Below are 22,010 nucleotides of genomic sequence, written 5' to 3' on the forward strand. Positions count from 1 at the left end.
GGTCACTGCAGCATAACCTAGCCTAAGCTGACTAATACACCTACTATTCCTCCAGTAGGCTGTACTGCTTTGGGAAATCACTGCTCCCCAACATCCAGACTGTATGGCCTCAGTGAGGTTCCATTCCTGACTCCAGGAGAAGAGCACATGACCCAGGTCTGGCCAACAAGAGCACCTAAATTCCCTCACCAACATTAATTCATTTGGAGAAGGCTGAGGACCCCCTCTGGCCAATCATCATCACACTTTCCCTGTGGCCAAAGTGAACCAATGAGTCCAGTCAGGAAAATGTCTGGATTTGTAGGGAATTTCATGGAAGAGGCATTCTTTGCTTCCAACTTGGATCTAAAAGGATTTAAAACTGGAGACGTGAAGGGCCATCTCTAAGAACCTTTAAAAAGGCCGGTATAGAAGAGAGCAAGGTTGAGACAGAGAAGCCACCCAATGACATACTTGGATCAACTTATATTTGAAGCTAATACTACCTCTTGATTTTTCAATTACACAAGCCAATAAAATTTCTTCCTAAAAAAATTTTCTTTGCTTAAGTTAGATCAGTTTGAGTTGGTCCTAGTAACTAAAAGTTCATTTCAAGCACATTCAGCCACTCAAAATTCTCACTGCCTACAAATTTTAATTTTTTAACCTGGAATTAAAGGCATTCTCCATTTACACTTTAAACCATCTTTCCAATCTTAAATTCTCCTTCATATGCCCTACTTTCAGCAAGGTGGGTAATCTACTTACGACTCTCTGTTCTCCAGAATACGCTATAGTTGAGTACCATCACATGGAATAGTCAGTCTCTCTTCATCTAACTACATAAACACTGGTTAGCTATATTAAAAGAAGGTCAGGGAAGATTTCCCTTTATACTATACTGCAAAACAAACACCATGTGAATCAAAGAATTAAATTTTTTAAAAAATATTAAAAAGTTGGCAAAACTACACAGATTACTATTTATCTCATCATTCCAAATGTGAAAACAATAACAATAAATCACAAATGGAAAATATCAACAGATTTACAATATAAAAAATTTTTTAAAGAGATAGGGGAGGGGAGGGGCAGAGGGAGAAAGAGAGAATCTTAAGCAGGCTCCACGCCCAGTGCAGAGCCCCACGCGGGGCTCAATCTCACAACCCTGAGATCATGACCTAAGCCAAAATCAAGAGTTGGAAGCTCAGCTGACTAAGCCACCCAGGCGCCTCTACAATATAAAAATTTTAAACATCTGTGTATCAAAAATATCAAAAACAATAACCTGAGGGGAAAGGTTATATTAGGCAGAAGTTTAAAGTAAAAAGCAAAGGACTAATATCCTAAATATTAAAAAAAGAATCCAGGGGCGCCTGGGTGGCTCAGTCGTTAAGCGTCTGCCTTCAACTTGGGTCATGATCTTAGGGTCCTGGCATCGAGCCCTGCATCGGGCTCCCTGCTCAGCAGGAAGCCTGCTTCTCCCTCTCCCACTCCCCCTGCTTGTGTTCCCTCTCTCGCTGTCTCTCTCCCTCTGTCAAATAAATAAATAAAATCTTTAAAAAATAAAATAAAGAATCCAAAATCCAATAAATATAAAGATAAAGGATGTATCTCGTAAGAGAGCAAATTAAATGGCTAACAAATGTAAATGTTCAACCATTCTAATCATAAACAAAATTAAAACAATTAGTTCACTCTCTCTGAAAGATGAATTACAAATAGTTTTACTGTATTTCATTCACTTTGTTTTCTAAAAGAAGCATGTGTTACTTGGCTAAGAATTAAAAGATGCCATTTTTCTCCCATCAGATTACAGTAGTGTTTATGTTGCTTTCGTTATTTGTATGTATTCTTTGGGGCGGGGGCTTCCATTCTTTTACTGTTTTTAATATTAGAACATAGAGTTGGTGCTGGTACTGACTGGACAACCTCACCCCTTGCTATTTAGGAGAAATCAGTTCAAACTTTCTAGAAAGCAGGTTGGCAATAAGTACCAGGAGTCTTTTTAAAATTTTCATACCCTTTGACCTGGTAATTCTCTTTCTAGGAATCAATTCAAGGAAATGTTCAGAAATGTGGATAAAGATTTATATACAAAGATTTCATTACAGTGATATTAATAAAGCAAAACCTGGGGGAAAACATGCTCCATTTGGAAAGCCAAGCATACATCTGAAATACCCGAACTCAAGAACTAAAACACATTAATGAGAATATGATCCAACAGAAAAGCTGAAATGCACCTGAAAATCCTTGAAGTTCAATTTCTGGGTAATACAAACCACAATCCCAGAGACATAAAGACGACATTTTTCTTTAATTAATTAGGATTTTTCTTTTTGGTATATGCCCTAGACTTCAAACTGTTCTCCTGGGAAAAAAAGAACATTCAGATCTGAAGTCCCTGAGGAAGGAAAAGAAGGGGAGGAAAGAAAAAGGAAAAAGAAACAACTTTTTCCCTAGAGGTTACAAAAAAACAGAGGGAAAGCCTACCTTTACCCCCATATACCACCCTGAAGCTTTCTGTGAATCCTCCCAGGACTCAACCGACCACACCCAGGAGTCCTACTGGCTGAGAATGATGTGCATTTGCTATACACTGGACCCCAGATGAAGGTGCATGGACCTCACTTAATGTAGTTATTATTTACAAAGAAGGAAGATGAACATGAAATTAACAGCTCAAGGTCAGATTTCTTGGTAATATATTTCTATGCTCCTAAATCAGGAAAAGTTAGAGCAGATTTAAAATACTTGTTTTTCTCTAATTTGACCCAATCTCAACTTCAGTTTATATTTTATCATATTCATACATTTAATGAATATTCATAAATATTCAAAATATTTTATGAATTATTTCATACTTCTTTAACATAGCTTCAAAGTCTCTTTTAAAAGTTCACATGTTAGGGGCGCCTGGGTGGCTCAGTTGGTTAAGCGACTGCCTTCGGCTCAGGTCATGATCCTGGAGTCCCGGGATCGAGTCCCACATCGGGCTCCCTGCTCGGCAGAGAGTCTGCTTCTCCCTCTGACCTTCCCCCCTCTCATTCTCTCTCTCAAATAAATAAATAAAATCTTAAAAAAATAAATAAAAAATAAATAAAATAAAAGTTCACATGTTAAAACATGATTTCAAAATTTCTTTTAAAAGTATAGCTCAGTTGGTTAAGCATCCGGCTCTTGATTTCAGCTCAGGTCATAATCTCAGGGTTGTGAGACTGAGCCCCACAGCTAGCTCTGAGCTCAGTAGGCAGTCTGCTTGAGAGTCTCTCTCCCTCTCCCTCTGCCCTTCCCCCATTCATGTGTGCATTCTTTCTAAAATAAATAATCCTTTTTTTTAAAAAATGTATATAGGGCACCTGGGTGGCTCAGTCAGTTAAGCGTCTGCCTTTGGCTCAGGTCATGATCCCAGGGTCCTGGGATCGAGCCCCGCATCGGGCTCTCTGCTCAGCAAGGAGCCTGCTTCTCTCTCTCCCTCTGCCTGCCCCTGTCTGCCACTCTGCCTACTTGTGCTCTCTCTATCAAATAAATAAATAAAATCTTTAAAAAAAAAAAAGTGTGTGTGGGTACACAGAGAGAGAGACACTGAAAATATATGAACAAAAAAGGTATAGGGATTTTTCGTGTCTAAGTTGAAGCCATACTTACATGTCCTCCAGTGTCTCCACCACAAGTGAGCTCAAGTTTCTGTGCCCAAATTGTAAAGATTTAACTTCTCAATTGTAATGGCTAAGTACAATGATAAGGAAAAGACAATCACCTTGGATGATTTTCTCTTAGCAAACCACCAGTTACAACTTCCTTCTGTCAAGCAAGGCTTGGGCAAAGACAGTCAGTTCTTTTGACACCTGTCTGAAAATATGAATTTGTCCTAACGCAATCAATGTGTTGGGGAACAATTTGACCATAATGCAAATTTCACGTTAATATTTAGAATGTTATGTTTAGTGCCAACAAACGTGATATGATATGGTTGTGACCACTAGATATCCTTTCTACTAATAAGTAGTTGCAATAAGGGAAATAAAAGTGGAGCAAACAGCGTGACTTGAGATAGATGATTCAAAGGAATGCTACTATTAGACCTTCCAGATTTGAATCCCAACTGTTTTTAGCCAGAAAATATTTTCTCCAGTATCCCCAGTTTACTTCTGCAGTAGTCCAACAGATGCAGAGACAAAACCAAGTGACCAAGGTATCCTTTTCACTATGAAGGTGAACATTATGGGCTTACCTGCCCAGCACAACCCAACCCTTAGATAAGAAATCACCCTTCCCCACCTCTAAACACACAAATCCCACGTTCTTCTGGGACCCTGCTCCACCCCCTCCAGCCACAGTTGATGGTCCAGGCTAGAACACCAGATTTACCCTGGGCCACACTGTTCCCACTCCTGTGGTAGGAACCTGCCTCAAGCCAGGCTAACCCAGAGTCCTTCCCTTATTTCTTTGTCTTTACTGGAGAGCTTTATTGAGGTACAGGGATGTATAAGAAATTACACATAAAGTATGCAGTTTGATGAGGTCTGACATATGTATTCACCTATGAAGCCATCATCCCAATAAAGATAGTAAGTGCATCTAACATCCCCAAACATTTCCTCACGCCCCTCTGAATTCCACCCACCCTCCCCCCTCCACCCCTGGCCATCCCCAGGCAACCGCTGTTCTACTTTTGACCTGATTTGTTTGCATTTTCCAGAGTTTTCTATAAATGACATCACATGGCACATAGTATTTTGGTAAGCTGGTTTTCCCCCTTACTCAATCCTCGGGAACTTTTTCAGTAAGCACTCCCTGCACACCTACGATGTGACAGGCACCACACAGAGGACCGTGCAGGGATTATAAGTGAGTAAACAATAAAGCACTAGCTCTGCAGTGAAAGACATCAGGGTAGGCAAGAAAGGGCATGATGACAAGTGGAGAAGAAACAACACAGTTGCCCTCTCCAAGGAGGTGGCAATTCAAAAGTCATTGTTATTCTATCTATAAATCTAAAAAGCAGCTTTCATTTTTCCTTTACTTTAGACATTTTGCATCATCTCCTGGGAAAAGCAATCCATGACAAATACAATTACTCATCTGAATAATTAACAATGCATGTGACATTTACACTCCTACCAAAAGTTAAAATCACATATTATTCTGTAAATAGTATCTGTAATTTTGACCGCTCTGTAGAAATCCATCCTGCTTCCTAAAGTTCCAAAAATAAAACCACATGTGACTACATTTGAAATACAATTACATATAATAATGGTTTAATGACAAACTAATCTGAAGTCATTTAATAAAAAACAAACTTAGGGGCGCCTGGCTGGCTTAGTCATTAGAGCATGCGGCTCTGTAGCTCAGGGTCATGAGTTCAAGCCCCACGTTGAGTGTGGAGCCTACTTAAAAAAAAAAAAAAAAAACTGCTCAAAAGAAAAGCACATTTGTTTCATGGGAGAAACTTCTTAGAAAATTTAGCCATATCAAAAGATCAATAATACCAGACAAGCTGTCAAGAATTTTCATTAAAGTATGGAGGATGTAGAAAAGGAATAATTATCAATGCCTTCCATATACCACTCGCTGGGTACTTCCTGTTATCTTGATTAAGTCACAAGAACTCCCTAAGGTAAACACTGCTACCCCGTTTCCAGATGAGAAAAAGGCTGAAAAGTTAGTAAGTCCAGGTGGCACAGTTATCAAACAATAAAATGTAGGTCGAACGCCCGGCAGAGTACTTACACAGCAGGTGTTCCATAAATGTCAGTCCCCTCTCCTTTTCTCATCCATTCAACTAATATTTTTCCTAGATTGGCATAAGCCCAGAAACCACACCCTTGGACTCTTTCATGGGATCTCTGAGGGTCAAACTATTTTTATAATAATGCTTAAACATGAAAGGCAGAACATTGTGGATTAGAATACCCACATCCAAATCTCTAGAACGTGTGAATGTTACCTTTACACGGCAGAGGGGAAATAAGGTTGCAGACTTTAAATAGCTGACTTTAAAACAGAGATTAAGCAAGTTGATCTAGGGGGGCCCTATACACAAGGGTTAAGTGTAGAAAAGGAAGGCAGAAGATTCAGCGTCAGAGTGATCTGATGTGAAAAGGGCTCCAACTTCATTTTAAATTGCTGGCTTTGAAAATGAAAGGGGCCATGAACCAAAAAAATGCAGGAAGCTTCTAGAAACTGGGAAAAGCAAGAAAACATTCTCCACTAGAGCTTCCAGAAAGGAACACAGTCCTGCCAACACCCTGAGGTTACCCCAGTGAGAACCATTTCAGACTTGTGACCTCCAAAACTGTAACTGATCTGTGTAGTTTTAAGTCACAACATTTGCAGTAATTTGTCAAAAGAGCAGTAAGAACTTATTTTTTTTTAAATATTTTATTTATTTATTTGACAGAGAGAGACACAGCGAGAGAGGGAACACAAGCCGGGGGAGTGGGAGAGGGAGAAGCACGCTTCCCGCCGAGCAGGAAGCCCCCCAATGTGGGGCTCGATCCCAGAACCCTGGGATCATGACCTGAGCCGAAGGCAGACGCTTAACCGACTGAGCCACTCAGGTGCCCCAGAGCAATAAGAATTTAACAGAGAGATTATTTGCCTCTTTCACTTTTATTCTCTCACCAATTTATAGTTGAGTTTTCCAGAGGTTACATGATGTCTGACAACTCAATGGTCTGAACGCAGAATCAGATCTGAGACTCCAGCCAGAGTCTAACTCCTATTAATTGAGACACTGCAGAAATTTACAAAAACGTGAAATCATGACATTCTTCTAAAATTCTTTTATTTTGGAAAATAGTCACCTTTCATAAAAAGTGTGTCATTTATGCCAGCAGGTAACAGATGTATTGTTATTTTAAATGAAGTGGGGAATACCTATGTTTTAAGTCTCTCATTTTTCAATTTTGAATACAGTCACCATTGGTATAATCGATTTAAACAGAAAAACTTTGGGATCTTCAAGAATTTTAAGTGTATAAAAGAGTCCTGAGAGCAAAATGCTGGAAAACTGCTCAAGCTATGCCTGCCTTGCTCACTGTTACAGTTACAGTAAACCGCACCTAGATGATACTTAAAAAAATACTGTTAACTAAAATGGATACTCAAACAACATTCTGATACTGACAGTAATCATGTTTCTCAAGTAGGTTTTCCTGCTCAAAAGAGAACAAAAGAAAACATCCCAGATGAGCCCAATGTGATCACCAGAGTTATATCTTGGAGAGTTACACCTCTAAATACAAATTAAAATTTTATTCAGGTTTATATGTCAATATCTTACAAATACACTTAATATAAAACAGCTCCTTAAAACCCTAGTAAGCTGAAAAAGATGAGTTTCCCAAAGTTATGGACCAACCCAGAGAAGTACAAAAATCTCCCACCCAGCTGATTAGTCAGCTAGCCTCTCTTTCTCACTTGACTAAAACATGCAGTATCTAACTTAAAAAATAAAAGAAAAAGAAAATACTACCTTTTTTTCTCCTAAGCATTTGCTAATAATGTATGACAGGCACACAAAGTTGTTCTGGAGGAAAGTAGTGGGGGGCTCAGTCGGTTAAGCATCTGCCTTCGGCTCAGGTCGTGATCTCGGGGTCCTGGGATTGAGCCCCGCATGGGGCTCCTTGCTCAGCAGAGAGTCTGCTTGTCCCTCTCCCTCTGCCCACCCCTCTCATGCTCACTCTCTCTCTATCTCTCGCTCCCTCTCTCTGTCAAATAAATAAATAAAATCTTTAAAAAGAAAATTGGGGGAGAGGTGTTTTTTTCCCTCTTTTCTCCATCTAAAATATATGTTGTCAATATAGGAAATGACAACGTCAGGACCTGATTGAAAGGGAACTTCACACAAATTAACCCAGCCTTGGATTCTAGGTGTTCCAACAGAAGTCCCAGGCTCAGCAGGGCAGGGCTGGTGGCGCTCCTTGCTCTGAACCAGTCAGACTACAAGTGGCTTCTGGTCATCAGTTCCAAACAGTTCACTTTCAAAGGGTATTAACAAGCCAGACTGAATGCAAAGTCGCGCTTCCAAAGTAATGAAGTCAAAGAGGAGGGGCAGTGATGATGCATGATCACCATTTAAACAGCTATCATATGGGAGAGGAATTAGAATTACTCTCTGTGACTCAAGCCATCCAAAATAAAATTGGCAGCCTTGTACTCATATGGCAAACTCAAGCAGATGCCAGATGGCCACTAGTAAGAGCCATGGAAAAAGGGATTCCTTCTTCCCGGCAAAGGCCTGGATTCTATAACTTCTAAGGGGTCCTTTGGTTCTCTCCCTATTTTAGGAATTTCTTTTCTAAAATTATTATGTGGCACGTTTCTCCCTGAAATCAACATTTCCTCAATATCTCAGAAGATGGTGGAACACAGTCTGAGAAACACTGGTCTCATCTTAAAATTACCTCATTATTATTACGGCGTTTCCTTAACCCACTGCAGTTCCTTAAGGGAAGGGTTTGCATTTTATGTTTATTCTCTACAAATGAAGCTTCTATCACTGTCCTACACACAGTTCTTACTAAGTACATAATTTTTGAATAAGAATTAAATGCTCTCAACGGAGAACTCTGAATAAATTCTTCAACATCCTGTAAAAGTTTCTAAGACTTCACACTAATCCCCATACTTTTTTCCACAAGTTAATACACGTCACAGCCCCAGCTAAGCAGCCAAACGTTCTAAACAGACCAGGCTCTGAGATGATGTCTAAGCTGGGGGGGGGGGGGGGGCACTAGGCCTCCGAATGCATGGCTGGAGCACCACCCACTTGGAAGAGCAGCAATGCTTCCATTCTGTATCTAACAGGGCAGGCTATCTGAGGAGCACACACAGCAGGCCAAGGATTAAGTTCAAAGAAGATGTGCACAAGGTGCAGCATAATGAGCAAAAACAGACCATACAAAACTATATCCATTCCTTTAAATTATAATCGCACAATGATTTCTTAGAATTCCCCATTTTAGGGCAAGGTTTCTTAAACTTGGCATTACTAACATTCGGGGCTGGATTATTCTTTGTTGTGAGGAGGCTATTCTGTGCATTACAGATTGTCTAGCAGCATCCCTGACCTCCACACATTAGAGGTCAGCAGCACACCTGGCCCCCAGGTATGACGATCAAACAGGTCTCCAGACATTGCCAAATGCTCCCCCTCCCTCTGACTCCAGTTGAGAACCACGGATTCTACAGGAAATTTTTGCTAGAGGTTATAAACCAATATTTCTTTTCCTAAATATATGAAGACCCTTCCCTTTGAGCTGAGTTGGACACAGGATGCATAAATATTATACTTCCAAAAATCTCAAAAAAAAAAAAAAGACATTCCAAATGAGGGACACTTTACAAAGTACATGACCATTTCTCCTCAAAACTGTCAAGGTAATCAAAAACAGGGGCACTCAGAGAAACTGTCACAGCCAAGAGGAGCCCAAAGAGACATGAGGGCTAAATGTAGTGCGCTATTCTGGGTGGGATCCTGGAGCAGAAAAGGATATTAGGTTAAAAACTAGAGAAATTTGAATTAAATATGGATTTTAGTTAACAGTGATACATGTGGACAATGTATTGATATTGGTTCCCTAATTGTGACAAATGTGTCATAGTCATATGAGAGGTTAATTACAGGGGAAACTGGGACAGGGCTGAGAGAAATCTAAATCTAAATCTAAAATTGACCTAAAAATAAAGTTTATTAAAAAAAACACTTTAAAAAAAATGGAGTTGGGGCACCTGGGTGGCTCATGCATTAAGCGTCTGTCTTGATTTCAGCTCAGGTCATGATCTCGGGGTCATGAGATCAAGCCTCGTGTCAGGCTCCACGCTGGGCCTGCTTGGGATTCTCTCTCTCCCTCTGCCCCTCCACCCCCACCACCCGACTCATGCATGCTCTCTCTCACTCTTAAAAAAATAAAAATAAAAATAAAAAAAATAAATAAAAATGGAGGGAAAAAAAAAAAAAAAGAAGTGCAGAAGAGAAAGGGTAAAACAAGGAGTAAAAATCATCTTCCCTGAGCAGGCTTCATTCTGGGAGACCCTTCGGAGAGAAGACACCTGAGCAGATTGTTTGGATTAGGCAAGAGATCCAACGACCAGAAAGCAATAACCAGAAAATGAGAAAAAAACAATTCTTTTTCTCCTCTTGTAAGTTGAAAAAAAAAATAAAACTACATGTTTTTGTCTGGTTATCCGTATTTTTTCTGACCTCTCATTCCTACAGACACAGCTCAAGTATCAGCCCTAGCAAGTGTTTCTCTCCACCCGCTGCATACATCTGAGCAGCTATATGCTCTGGTGCCAAAGCCCCTGGGGTCTGTCTATTTCCCCCAAGCTAGCTGTCACTTATCTGTTACCGGTCTCCCCATCCATGTGACAGCGATCCCACACTTGGTGCAGACAGGGACTCACCCACTGTGGGCTCCTCACTCTCAGACCTGCCCATCTGTGAATCAACAGCATTTAAGTCCACAGCGAGGTGCTTAATAAATTCTTGGTGAATGAACTCATGCAAGCGGGGCATGTATATACTCTCACAGTCTTCGGCTAAGAGCCGATAGGGATGGTGCAGCCCTGGACAGGGTGAAAAAGTTAAAGTCAAATGAAAGTCCCTGTGTTGTCAGGGGCAAGACAAGGACCTCGTGGGTATGTGCTGGGGGCATGAAGGTGAGGATAGGGCACACGGAATACCTGATTCACAGACCCGTAACATTTGAAAAGGCTTACACGATATTTAGTCCAGTCGCCTCATTCTACAGAGAGACACTGAAGCTAGAGAGATCAGGTGGCTTGGTCAAGGCCATGCAGCTAGTCTAGCACTCCTCTAAGCCGAAGAGGGCCTAGACCATAGAGCTAACTAAGCCACCTCCACCCCTCACTAAGCATTTGTCTAAAACTGGAAGTTATTTAGTAACTAATAATAATAGCTACTAACTACTGTGCATCTGCTGGGTGCCAAACCCGTGCTGAAAATCCCCACATTATCCCCAGGTTACTACTGAGGAAGGGGACTGAGGTCAGAGAGGAAAGTAACCTGCACCTAAGATCATAGAGGTAATTAAGTCTCAAAAATCTCCTCTGAGCTATCATACTCCAAAATTTCACTGTGATTATCACACTCCAAAACCCAAACTCTAGCCCGATGCTCATTTTCCTCACCCAACACTTCAACTGTCTCACTCACCTTGTACACACCTTGCATGGATGGGCTCATTCATTCCTCACCAAGCCCTACAATGTGGTACTACTGGCATCCCATTTTACAGATGATGAAACCAAAGCTTCACAAAGAATGGCAACAATGTTGCCTGTAGTTCTTATAAAACTAAACATACAGGGGAGCCTGGGCGGCTCAGTTGGTTAAGCAAAGCGACTGCCTTCAGCTCAGGTCATGATCCTGGAGTCCCAGGATCAAGCTCCCTGCTCAGCAGGGAGTCTGCTTCTCCCTCTGACCCTACCCCCCTCTCATGCTCTCTCTCATTCTCTCTCTCTCAAATGAATAAATAAAATCTTGAAAAAAAAAAAACTAACTAAACGTACAATTACCATTCAACCAAACAATGGCATTTAGAGAAATGAAAACATATGTTCACACAAAAACCAATACACAAATGTTTACAGCAGATTTGTAATAGTCAAAAACTGAGAGCAACCCAGATATCCTTCAGTGAGTGAAGTATAGTTAAGTGGTTCACCATAGTTAAAAAAAAAAAAAAAAAAAAGAATGGTTAAACTGTGGTACACATGCACCCCATGGAGCACTACTCAGCATTAAAAAAAAAAACACTATGGCTAAATACACACAACCACCTGGACAACTCTCCAGAGAATTATGCTCAGTTTAAAAAGCCAGTTCCAGGGCACCTGGGTGGCTCAGTTGGTTAAGTATCTGCCTTCAGCTCAGGTCATGATCTGGGAGTCCCAGGATCCAGTCCCGCATCATCCCGGAATCGGGCTCCTTGCTCAGCAGGGAGTCTGCTTCTCCCTCTGACCCTCTCCCCTCTCATGCTCTCTCTCTCACTCTCTCTCAAGTAAATAAATAAAATCTTAAATAAGTAGATAAAATAAAAAATAAAAAGCCAATTCCAAAAGGTCACATACTCCATGATTCCTTCTACAGAACACTTTTGAAATGGAGAACAGATAATGCCCCAGAGATTAGAGAAGGCAGCGGGAGGGAAGTGGGTATGACTATAAAGATAATATGACAGATCCTTGTAAAGAACTGTTCTGTATCTTGACTGCAGAGCTGGATTCTTGAACCTACATGGGACAAAACTGTATAGAACTAAATAGGCAAACACAAGTAAAGTAGAAGTAGAGTACGCTGAACAAGATCTGTGAAATGTATCAGTATCAATATACTGCTTGAGATACTGTATCATTGCTTGGCAAAATGTTACCACTGGGAGAAACTGGGTAAAGGGTATCCCAGATGGCCCTGTGTTAATTTTTACAACTGCATGTAAATATGCAATTATCTCAAATAAAAATTTCAATTAAAAAAGTCTTGCGGGGCGCCTGGGTGGCTCAGTCAGTTGAGCGTCTGCCTTCAACTCGGGTCATGATCCCAGGATCCTGGGATCGAGCCCAGCACCTGGCTCCCTCTTCATTGGGGAGTCCGCTTTTCCCTCTGCCTCTGCCCCTACCCCCCTCCATGCACGCGCGTGCATGCGCCGTCTCTCTCTCAAATAAATTCTTTAAAAAAAATTTTTTTAAGTCTTTCAAGTCTCAAAGCTGAGCTAGATGATCTATATTTCTCTCATCTAAGATCTGCAATTTCCAGCGTCTGAAAAGCCAGTCTTCTTTCCATCCTACCACACAACAACTTCAAAAAACGGTGCAAAATTTAACTCTGAGCAAAGGAAAACTAAAAAGCCGTATTTCACAGAAGTCTGCATTGCTAGCCTCTTTGAGTTCCCTCAGAAAATTATCCCAGTTGGTGAAAAGAAGCCCCTTGCTTTCTTTCATTAAACTGCCAGAAGATTGAAAATGTGATCCTACCAAAAAAAAAAAAAAAAATGTGAGCCTACCAAACACTCTCTCCCACCAAATACTCTCCTTATCTCCACTTGCTACCTCCACCCCACCTCACTCCCAACAGTACAAATATTTCAATTCTAAGTCTTCCTTGAAAGAAACAGCACCAATGACTTATCACTGGCCCTTTACACCAGCTCCCAAATGGTCAGCTGCTACAGGAAGGTAGGGCAGCACAGGAAACAGGACAGAGGGTTAGGGGCTGAGACAGACCCCAGGTCAAGGTGTGACCTTGGCCAGGTTCCTTAAACTTGAGTCTCGCTTCTCCCATCTATAGGATGCGGATGTGGCACATTCCCTGGTAGGTATGAGAAGAGTTCAAGGAGACAATCGATGTGCCCGGCCCTAGTATTTACTCGGGCCTCTTTCCGCCTCTGCCCATTTCCCTTACTAACAACAGAACCAAGTTGATTTTATGTTCACCTGGCAATTAAGGAGTCACTCCCTGGAATCACCTCCTCACTTAGGTTAGTAGATAACCCAGAACACTCTCAAATCGGGACCTCTCCTATTTCAAACATAGCAAAAAAAAAAAAATACAAAAATACAAAAACAAAGCAAAACAAAAAAAGGAAAATCAACTCCAGCCACTACCACCTGCCTAGCAGCTCAGCTCCAGAGGAACTCGCCGCCTGCCGGACTCCGGCTGTTACTATTATTACTGTTGGGGGCGACTGTCTCCCAAGCGATGCCCGTGGAGACCAAAGCGCTTCCGATGCAAATTTCTAGTTAAAAATCGCAAGAATTTATAAAACTGCTTTCCCGAGAGGAGAAAGGCAAGAGTTGTAAAGTTTCTGGAAGCGCATTTTTCCGCGTTTCCCGGAATCGCACTGCAGAGGAGATGTCGCCGCAGCTGGGATTGAGGGCGACAGAGGGTCACGATTAGAGTGCCCTGGCGGTCAGCAGCCGGACCGGCGAGGATCGGAGGGTGCCCGCTCACCTACTGACGGCTTGGGATCGGCCCCCAGGTACTGGTGGTTCTGGGGGCGCCGCCGCACTCACCGTCCTTGCTCCTCTTCGCCTCCCGGTAGCGCTCCCACAGGTAGCCTTTCATGTCCGGGGCCGTCCCAGGTGCTGTGCACAAGGGCCGTGCGGGGCCCGCGCGCGGCCACCCCCGGGCCGCACTCCCGCAGCCGCCCAGCAGGGCCGCCGCCACCCTCGTCCCGGCCCCACGGGCCGCCGCCGCCGCCGCCGCCGCCGTCGCCGCCGCCATGCTTGCCGCCGCCCTGCTGCAAGCGGCACCCGGAGCGGGACACCAGTGCCCTGCCCGCGCTCAGCCTGCTGGCGGGCGGCTCCCTGCGTCGGAGCACGTGGCGGCGGCGCGGCCCGCCCCTTTTGGCCACCGCGGGGGCGGGGTCTAGCCCTGTCCGCTAGGGGGCGGGGCCTGGGGCGAGGCCCAGTCCTGCCGGGCAAGGGGCGGGGATCTGCATGGCAGGGCGCGGTCGCGGGGGCGGGTCTGGGAAGTCCCTGGATCCCCGGGTTGGATCTTTCCAGTGCCGCCGGTGAGGGGGCAACTGAACCGAGGTCCCACATGTGGGCTGATGTGTTTGAAGGTCATCTTCTTCCCCGGCCCCCGCCTACTGCAGAGCCTAAAAAGGCCAGTGCCCCTCCAGGGATTCCTGGCTCAAGAGGGAGGCACTCAGGACACCGCCACCCTGCTCCCGCTCCTGCTCTTGCTCACAGGGGCGGTGCACTTGTCTTCCCTCAGATCTGCGAGGCTTCACCTGTTCTGTGCATTATGGTTCCACCAAGGACAAACAGTAACCCCCACAAGCGACATTTCTGTGTGGCTGAAGCAGACCTGGCTGCTGCAGGCAAGACTGATGGGGCCCACCCAGAATCCGGCTGAGAACCCCTGAACTCAGAGGACTTCCCAAGCTGTTGGTTACTGTGATTACTGATGAGCAGGGTGTTCGGTGGAGTACAGGGAATAACTCTCAAGGCTGGCACACTGCCTGGGGGACCACACCGCCGTGTGTAAAATTGGGCACGATTTAAGACAACCCAAGCATTCACGTATGCTTACGTTGTTGGCTGGAGGGCTCGGAAGATGCTTCCTGAACAAGGTGGCCTCTGAGTTAGACCGTCACAGAGAACAACTACGGTTCATTAAAGGCTTGCTATGTGCAGTATCTCATGCAATCCTCTCAGTAATCCTGAAAAGCCGGCGCTGGGGTTTCTGCCATTTTATAAGTAATGAAAGTAAGGCTAAGAGAAGTGAAATAATTTTCCTGAAGTCACACAGCTGAGCCCATTCTTCCATTTGGCTTGCTAACATAGTATGTAGGATTTAGTTGGGTGATAAGGTAGCCAATAAGTAATCCTTAACAGTCAATGGGTAACAAATCACTGGTAAGAGGCAACTGAAATGCTTAAAATAGATATCAAATCCATGGACTCTGGGACATTAAACTTTTACTTTATGGTTTTGGTTTATTCCAATTTATCTTTTCTTATTCATGTTTCATTAAAAAAAGTTTTGGTGATAGCAATTATAAATTTTGTTTACATGGAAAATCAATTCATAAATCCAAATAAACTATAGCAACATAATTGTAACACAATTAGAACTTTAATAACACTGCTTCAGCATATTTTTAGATATGGAACCCTGTGAGAGCAACGTTCTTCTACCTACCATACAAATGTGAATCACTTCAAAATTGTTCTTTTTAGCTACAATCTGTTACAACATTTTAAAGAGCTAAAAAATTGAAACCCTAGACTTTGATTACCATCACCTCTAAGAGTTATAAGAGAAAATATCTCATCAAAGAGTTCTAAATAAAGACACCTAGAAAGAAATTACAGACAAGAAAAAGCCCATGGTAATTTTTATACTTTATTAGTATCATTTGAGGTCTTCAACAATTTGGTTTCAAACGGAGGTCTTCTCTCAAAAAAACTCTTCTGGGAAATTGAACTGTAATCTGGGCTATGAAAAAACCACTTTTCTGATATGAGCTCAGATATGGATTCCCAGGGATTATTTGTACTAAGAGACCCTATTGCCAAGGGATGCCGGTAAACCGTGGTGATTTGGCCTTTTTCACTCTTGCCTTTAGCTAACAAAATCCTGTGCGGTGAAGGCTTTACTACACCATCCATTTTACTCAAAGATAAGATCTTAAAGGAATAATCTTGCTTTTTCAGCGAAGCTTCTTTCTCTGGGCCATTCCATAGCTCAACATTATTTTGTGTCTTCCGTGGGGGCTTCTCCTCAACAGAAACGGAAATAATGGGTCTCAAGACCTTTTTCCCTTTTCCGGAAGCACATTTTGATTTATCTGAAATTGTATGAGATTCCAAGCCCATGCTTTTAGCTCTTTGTAGCTTGTCTGCATTCATGCATATTGCAGAGCTCACTGTATTAGAACTCTGAGCACTGTGGTAGTTTAATTTACGCAAGTGCTCCCATAACAAGGTGCCATTCCTAGAACCCTCAGAATATTTCCGGCTGATGCCTTGAGGCCAACATCTCCTACTCCTGATCCACTCAATTTCCCTCAGAAGCCTGCAAAAGATCAAAAATCATCAAGAGGTCACATATCTAAGGTGAATAGCCAGAAACATGTTTCTCTTTGAGACACAGAACAGAAACTCACTGCAGGATTCCATGGATTGATGAATGAGAAGATCCCAGGTAGGTCGCCCTTAAATCAAGTGATCTGTACAAATAGCCCACTGCTTCAGTCATGACGTGATGACCAGAGTCACTTATCAATAACTGACCTGCTGGATATTTGAAAATAAAAATATTAGAATTTTTAAAAATTACTCCTAGTTTCATATATTTAAAAGAGAAGGGTGGAAAAAAATTATAAAAGATGGCATTGGGTGCTCACTTTGGCAGCATATATATTAAAATTGGAATGATACAGGGCGCCTGGGTGGCTCAGTTGGTTAAGTGACTGCCTTCGGCTCAGGTCATGATCCTGGAGTCCCGGGATCGAGTCCCACATCAGACTCCCTGCTCAGCGGGGAGTCTGCTTCTCCCTCTGACCCTCCCCCCTCTCATGCTCTCTCTCTCTCTCTCTCTCTCATTCTCTCTCTCAAATAAATAAATAAAATCTTTAAAAAATAAATAAATAAAATAAAATTGGAATGATACAGAGAAGATTTAGCATGGCCGCTAAACAAGGATGACATGCAAATTCATGAAGCATTCCATATTAAAAAAAAAAAAAAGATGGCATTGGAACATCATCTATTGTAGTATTCCTGCCAAAAAAAAAAAAAATTTAACCTAAGTCTAATTATAAGGAAACAATCAGATACAAATTGAAAGACACTGAGGTGGGGAGGGTAGAGCAGAACCTGACCTAGACTCTTCAAAAATGTCAATGCCATGAAAGATAAAACAAGCCTACTTAAAGGTTCTAGGCTAAAAAGAAGACAACCAAATACAATGGAAGATCTTACACAGGATTCTGGATCAAAAAACAAGCAACTATAAAGAACATTTACTAGAACACTCGGGGACATTGGAATATAAACTGCACTTAGATGAATAGCCTTAAGCGATGGTTAAATTTTCTAGGTTTGATCATTGTATTGCGGTCATGTAGGGGGAATGTCCTTGTACTCGGAAAACACAAGCTGAAGTATTTACAGATATAAGTGTCATATCAGCAACTAACGTTCAAATAGTTCAGGAAAAAAACATATGGATGGATGTGTGTGTGTGTGTGTGTGTGTGTGTGTGTGTTTATGAAAGAATGCGAGCATGGTCAAATGTTAACAACCGGTGAATATAGGTGAAGGGTCTATGGGTGTTTATGATACAATGCCAGGTGCCACAGTCCATAATTTAATATAATCCTCTAAAATGTGTTAAAAGTAAAAATATATACACATATATTTTACAATCTAATTTACTAGTGGTACTCATTTATTCATTTTACCCACTTACAAGGCTGCTTTAAGGAGCTGAATTTATACCCCTGGTTATAAACATAATGGAAGGCCACTGCATATAGGGTTGATCTGGATAGGTGGCAAAGAGACTGCCAAGAATATTGGGTGAAAACCACTGGCAGATGGCCCAGCCAGCGTCCCTGTATTAATAATAAGAACAACCGTAAATTATGTGAGTGTCATCTGTCAGGCCTGTGTAATCCTGTAAGGCATAAACTATCATCACTTGTCTTTTTTTTTTTCTTATTTAGGTTTTTAATAGGACACACATCCACATGGTTCAAAATGAAAATGTATAAAGATATGAAGTAAAAAGTGTCTCTCCCATCTCGGTCCCCATCTGTGCAGCTTTCTCCTAAAACATGTGTCCTTCCAGAGAATTTATGGTGCATATCCATTGTCTTTTCAAGAGGAGAAAACTGAAAGAAGTTAAGTAACTTGCTCCAGTTCATGGTAGAACAATCCAGGGTCTGCCTCGTCCCCAAGCCCATGTCCTCGACTGCTATACTAAGCTGCCCCTTCCCTCATGCTGGAATGTTTTTTCCTTCTGAGGACCAGCTGTGGCTTCTGCTTGCAGAAATGTTCTCTCTCTGTATCTCTGCTTCATGAGTCATAACCCAGGTCTGAAAATCTGATAGGGACTTGTAGCTATTGGCTCTGCTTAGCAATCTGTGGCTATTTTGCTTCTTTTTGAATTATTTTCATAACTCCCTATGATATTCCCAGTTAGCCCAATCTAGCACAGCAGAATGCACTTGTGAATTACCCTGCTCGGGACGGCCACATTGCATTGGCCTTAACTGGCCTTTCAAGATAAAGTGGGGAAGAAGAAAGCCAGAATGTCTCATGTGGCAGCTGAGCAAGGACTCATTCTCAGAGATCCTCTGTCTGGATGCCAATAACCAAACCTCACAGAATGTTCATTCTGCCTCAGGCCCTTCAAGAGGTTCTGACTTGTCACACAGACCGCTGTCCTCAGCACACACTATTTCAGGCCTCTGATCCTCAGACTCCCTGTTGGCCACACATCTTGGCTCCCCAGGCCCCTTTACCCTCGGGATCCATTCTGGACCTGTATCTATAGCTTCGACCTCAGACACAACCCAGTTCTTTCTTTCTGGCAACAAGCATCGTAGCTGCCAAGAAAGGACATCCTTGCCTCAGGCCCAACCCCGGTCCACCCCATCCTCCCTTGGGATGGGCAGTGCTACCAGCTGGGCAGCACTACCCAGCCTGGTCAGTCCTCCCAACCCAGCAAAGAAGACAGACCAAGATGGGTTCATTTAAATTGGAGAGAAACCACTGAACCTCTTCTCACTCCAAGTCTTCATTCTGGAGGGGAAGGGAATCTGACATTAATTGGTTATTCTGCATACCTCAACCTCATCAAATCCTCAGAATAACCCTACAGGCAGACATTATTTTCCCCTTTTGGCCAGTAAGACAATTGAGACTCAGAGAGGTTATGTCCAGAAAACAGCAGAACTGGGATCCAAGCACCATAACTTCTAGAAGTGGGTAAAGAGAACACTGTTCTCCCTGTTGCATTGGGTCCCTATTAGATTTTTCCATAAAAATATACGTAGGAAGGAACCATCAGTTATCTTTTCCATTTTGTACTTGTGGACAGAATGTGAATCGGAGGTAGGAATAGGGGCACAGTCCCACCCACTACCTTGAAAATCTGTTCTCAGATTTTGAGGGGTACATTCCCCTAGTCCTCCCCCATGCACACCTTTTTTTTTAGTGCTTAATATTTTTTAAAAAGTGTTGTCTTTACTATTTCCTCTGGAAAAAGAAAGCAAGATATTTTATCTGAAGACAATTCTCAGTCCTTTTAAGTATTCTTCTAAAGTACAACCTTTTCTAGTCTTTATTCTACTGAAATTTAAGCCTGTTCCTCATGCTTCCTCTAATATGTGCTGTCACCTAATAGGTGGGATTTTGCAATGCCAGGCCTGTATTTACTTTCTCCCCAGCCCACATTTGCAATGCAGATGGTTGTCACCAGGTAGCAAGGAAGATCTCAGGTGTTGGTGGAGGTCCTCAGGAGGTCTCTCTGAATGGCTCTGTGGACCCTGCCCAATAGTGAACTTCCCCCCTGTGTTGGGAGTGAATGGGCTGAGAAGTGAAGACAATCACTGTTTCTATTCTCCACCCAGAAGACATGCTGCAAATGTGTAATGAGGAAGGAGGATTATGCAATATCTAGAAGTTCTTTGTTGAAAGTCTTGTTTTGTTCAGTAAGTATGCTATGTCTAAAGTTTCTTTGTCAGAAGTCCTTCGGTTTGAGAAATTAAGCTTGTTTGCTCATTCTTTCAATAAATGTGTGTCTACAAACATATTAGGGAGTGAGAAAGCTATCATTGTCTCAAATAAAGTAAAAAGTAGCAATCAGATGTCTCCATGGGCCTTCAATTTCTGCCCAAAAGCAAATAATAAAAGAGGGTGGGTGTGCATTTGGGGGTGGAGGGTTCCTACGCCCCACCCCTCTACACTGAAACCACTGACTGGTCTGCTTACAGGGACCCAGCTGCAGATGGCAAGGAGCAACCTCTGTTGTTCGCCTCAGTACTGCATGAGTTCACTCCAATTCAAGGGCCTGTGCAGACCCCACCTTTGGGTAGAGGGAACAAATTCATTGTTCTCATCTTCACGGGCCTTTGTCCCTACCACTCCACCAAAACTGAAGGTTCCCTGTGACCTCTGTGTTGCACTGGCCTCTCAACCTGGTAGTCAGTTGTCAGGCCTCTCCTTTCTGAGCTTCCATGACTTTACTGATTCTCAGCCTACCTCTAGAGCCCTTCCTCATCTTTGGTACAACTCTTCACCCTGCCCACCCTTTAAATACTGGCATTCTTCCAAGTTCTATCTCCTGCCATCTTCTTCTCGTATAGTCTTCTTAGCTCTTTCAACCATTCTATCAGGTTGAGCCACCAGGCATATGCTAGGGACTCCACAAAATATGTTTCTCCAGCTTGGTCTTCTAGCTCCCAAGTGCAAGACTCATATTCTCCACTACTGAATGACTACTGAATGTCTCCATGTGGGTACGAGATTCAAACTCAACATGCCCTAAATGAACTCATCATGGTTCCCACCCCAACTCTCAACCTGTGCTTCCTATCTTGAAATGGCAACAACCTGGTCTACCAAGATGCAATAACCTATGGTATAGCCATAAACTGGGGGATACCTTTGTCCCTCCCCTCACCTCTCACATCCAATCAAACACAGAGCCCAGGTGGGGTGGACAGATCTCAAATACAACCCTTTCTCTCCATTTCTACTGTCATTGTCTAACACAAGAGACTCTCCAGTTCCCTCTCACCAATCCCATCCTCTATTCAACCATGAGAATATTATATCTAAAATACAAATCTCCTCATGACCCTTCATGCTGGAAATCCCACAGCAGCTCCCCTGGACAAATCCTTTAATATGGTAGACAGGATTTTCCATGCCCTGAACTTTGCTTTGTTCATGTGGATCCATCTTGACTGAAATGCTCTTCCTCACTTTCTTTGCCAGACAAACACCTGTCAGGACTCACAGCCAAGTCACTTTCTCTGGAAAGTCTTACTTGTTGCTTCTTTTATGTGCTTCCCCATATCCTCTATCAACATCTGTCACAGCACATATCACATTGATGTCAGTTATTTTTATGTGCTTATCTTGTCAACAAGGCTACAAACTCCTAGAGCCCACAGACAATACAAAGAGCATGGGATTGACAGTCAGAGACTGGGTTCCAAGTTCTCAGTCTACTACTTACTAGCTGCCAGGGTTTGGAATGTCACTAGGTCTTTCTGAGCCTCAATGATGTTATTATCTAATTAATAGGATTCTCTGACCAATTGTACCAGGGAAACTATATAACATATCTGCTATTTTCTCAGCTTTAAAATTAGCTGAGTAATTTCTAGAGGCCTTTCCAAGTTAAAAAGTGTTGTAAGCGGGGCCCGCGGGTGGCTCAGTCAGCTAGGTGTCTGACTCTTGATTTCAGCTCAGGTCATGATCTCAGGGTCATGAGATCAAGCCTTGCGTCAGGCTCCACACTAAGTATG

The 22,010-nt window shown here is 42.7% G+C and overlaps 2 protein-coding genes and 1 pseudogene across 2 annotated transcripts in view; 1 reads left to right on the forward strand and 2 right to left on the reverse strand.

The window, feature by feature from the left end:
- The window catches only part of NT5DC3 (5'-nucleotidase domain containing 3), a 55,679-nt gene extending 41,440 nt beyond the window's left edge, over positions 1-14,239 (reverse strand). Inside the window, exon 1 of the mRNA XM_028121650.2 lies at positions 14,029-14,239. Within this exon, the coding sequence (XP_027977451.1) occupies positions 14,029-14,239 (211 nt within the window). The remainder of the gene's footprint in view (positions 1-14,028) is intronic.
- A 1,622-nt stretch (positions 14,240-15,861) lies between these two features.
- Positions 15,862-22,010, reverse strand: part of LOC114222966 (putative tetratricopeptide repeat protein 41) — a 69,049-nt gene continuing 62,900 nt past the window's right edge. The window contains 2 exon segments of the mRNA XM_028121651.2: positions 15,862-16,540; positions 16,632-16,761. Of these exon segments, the coding sequence (XP_027977452.2) occupies positions 15,862-16,540; positions 16,632-16,761 (809 nt within the window).
- On the forward strand, positions 17,112-17,203 carry LOC114223007 (U6 spliceosomal RNA; annotated as a pseudogene).

The sequence above is a fragment of the Eumetopias jubatus genome, unplaced genomic scaffold, assembly GCF_037043125.1.
Source record: "Eumetopias jubatus isolate StellerSeaLion01/CBP00866 unplaced genomic scaffold, mEumJub1_p1.0 scaffold_8, whole genome shotgun sequence".
Taxonomy (NCBI): domain Eukaryota; kingdom Metazoa; phylum Chordata; class Mammalia; order Carnivora; family Otariidae; genus Eumetopias; species Eumetopias jubatus.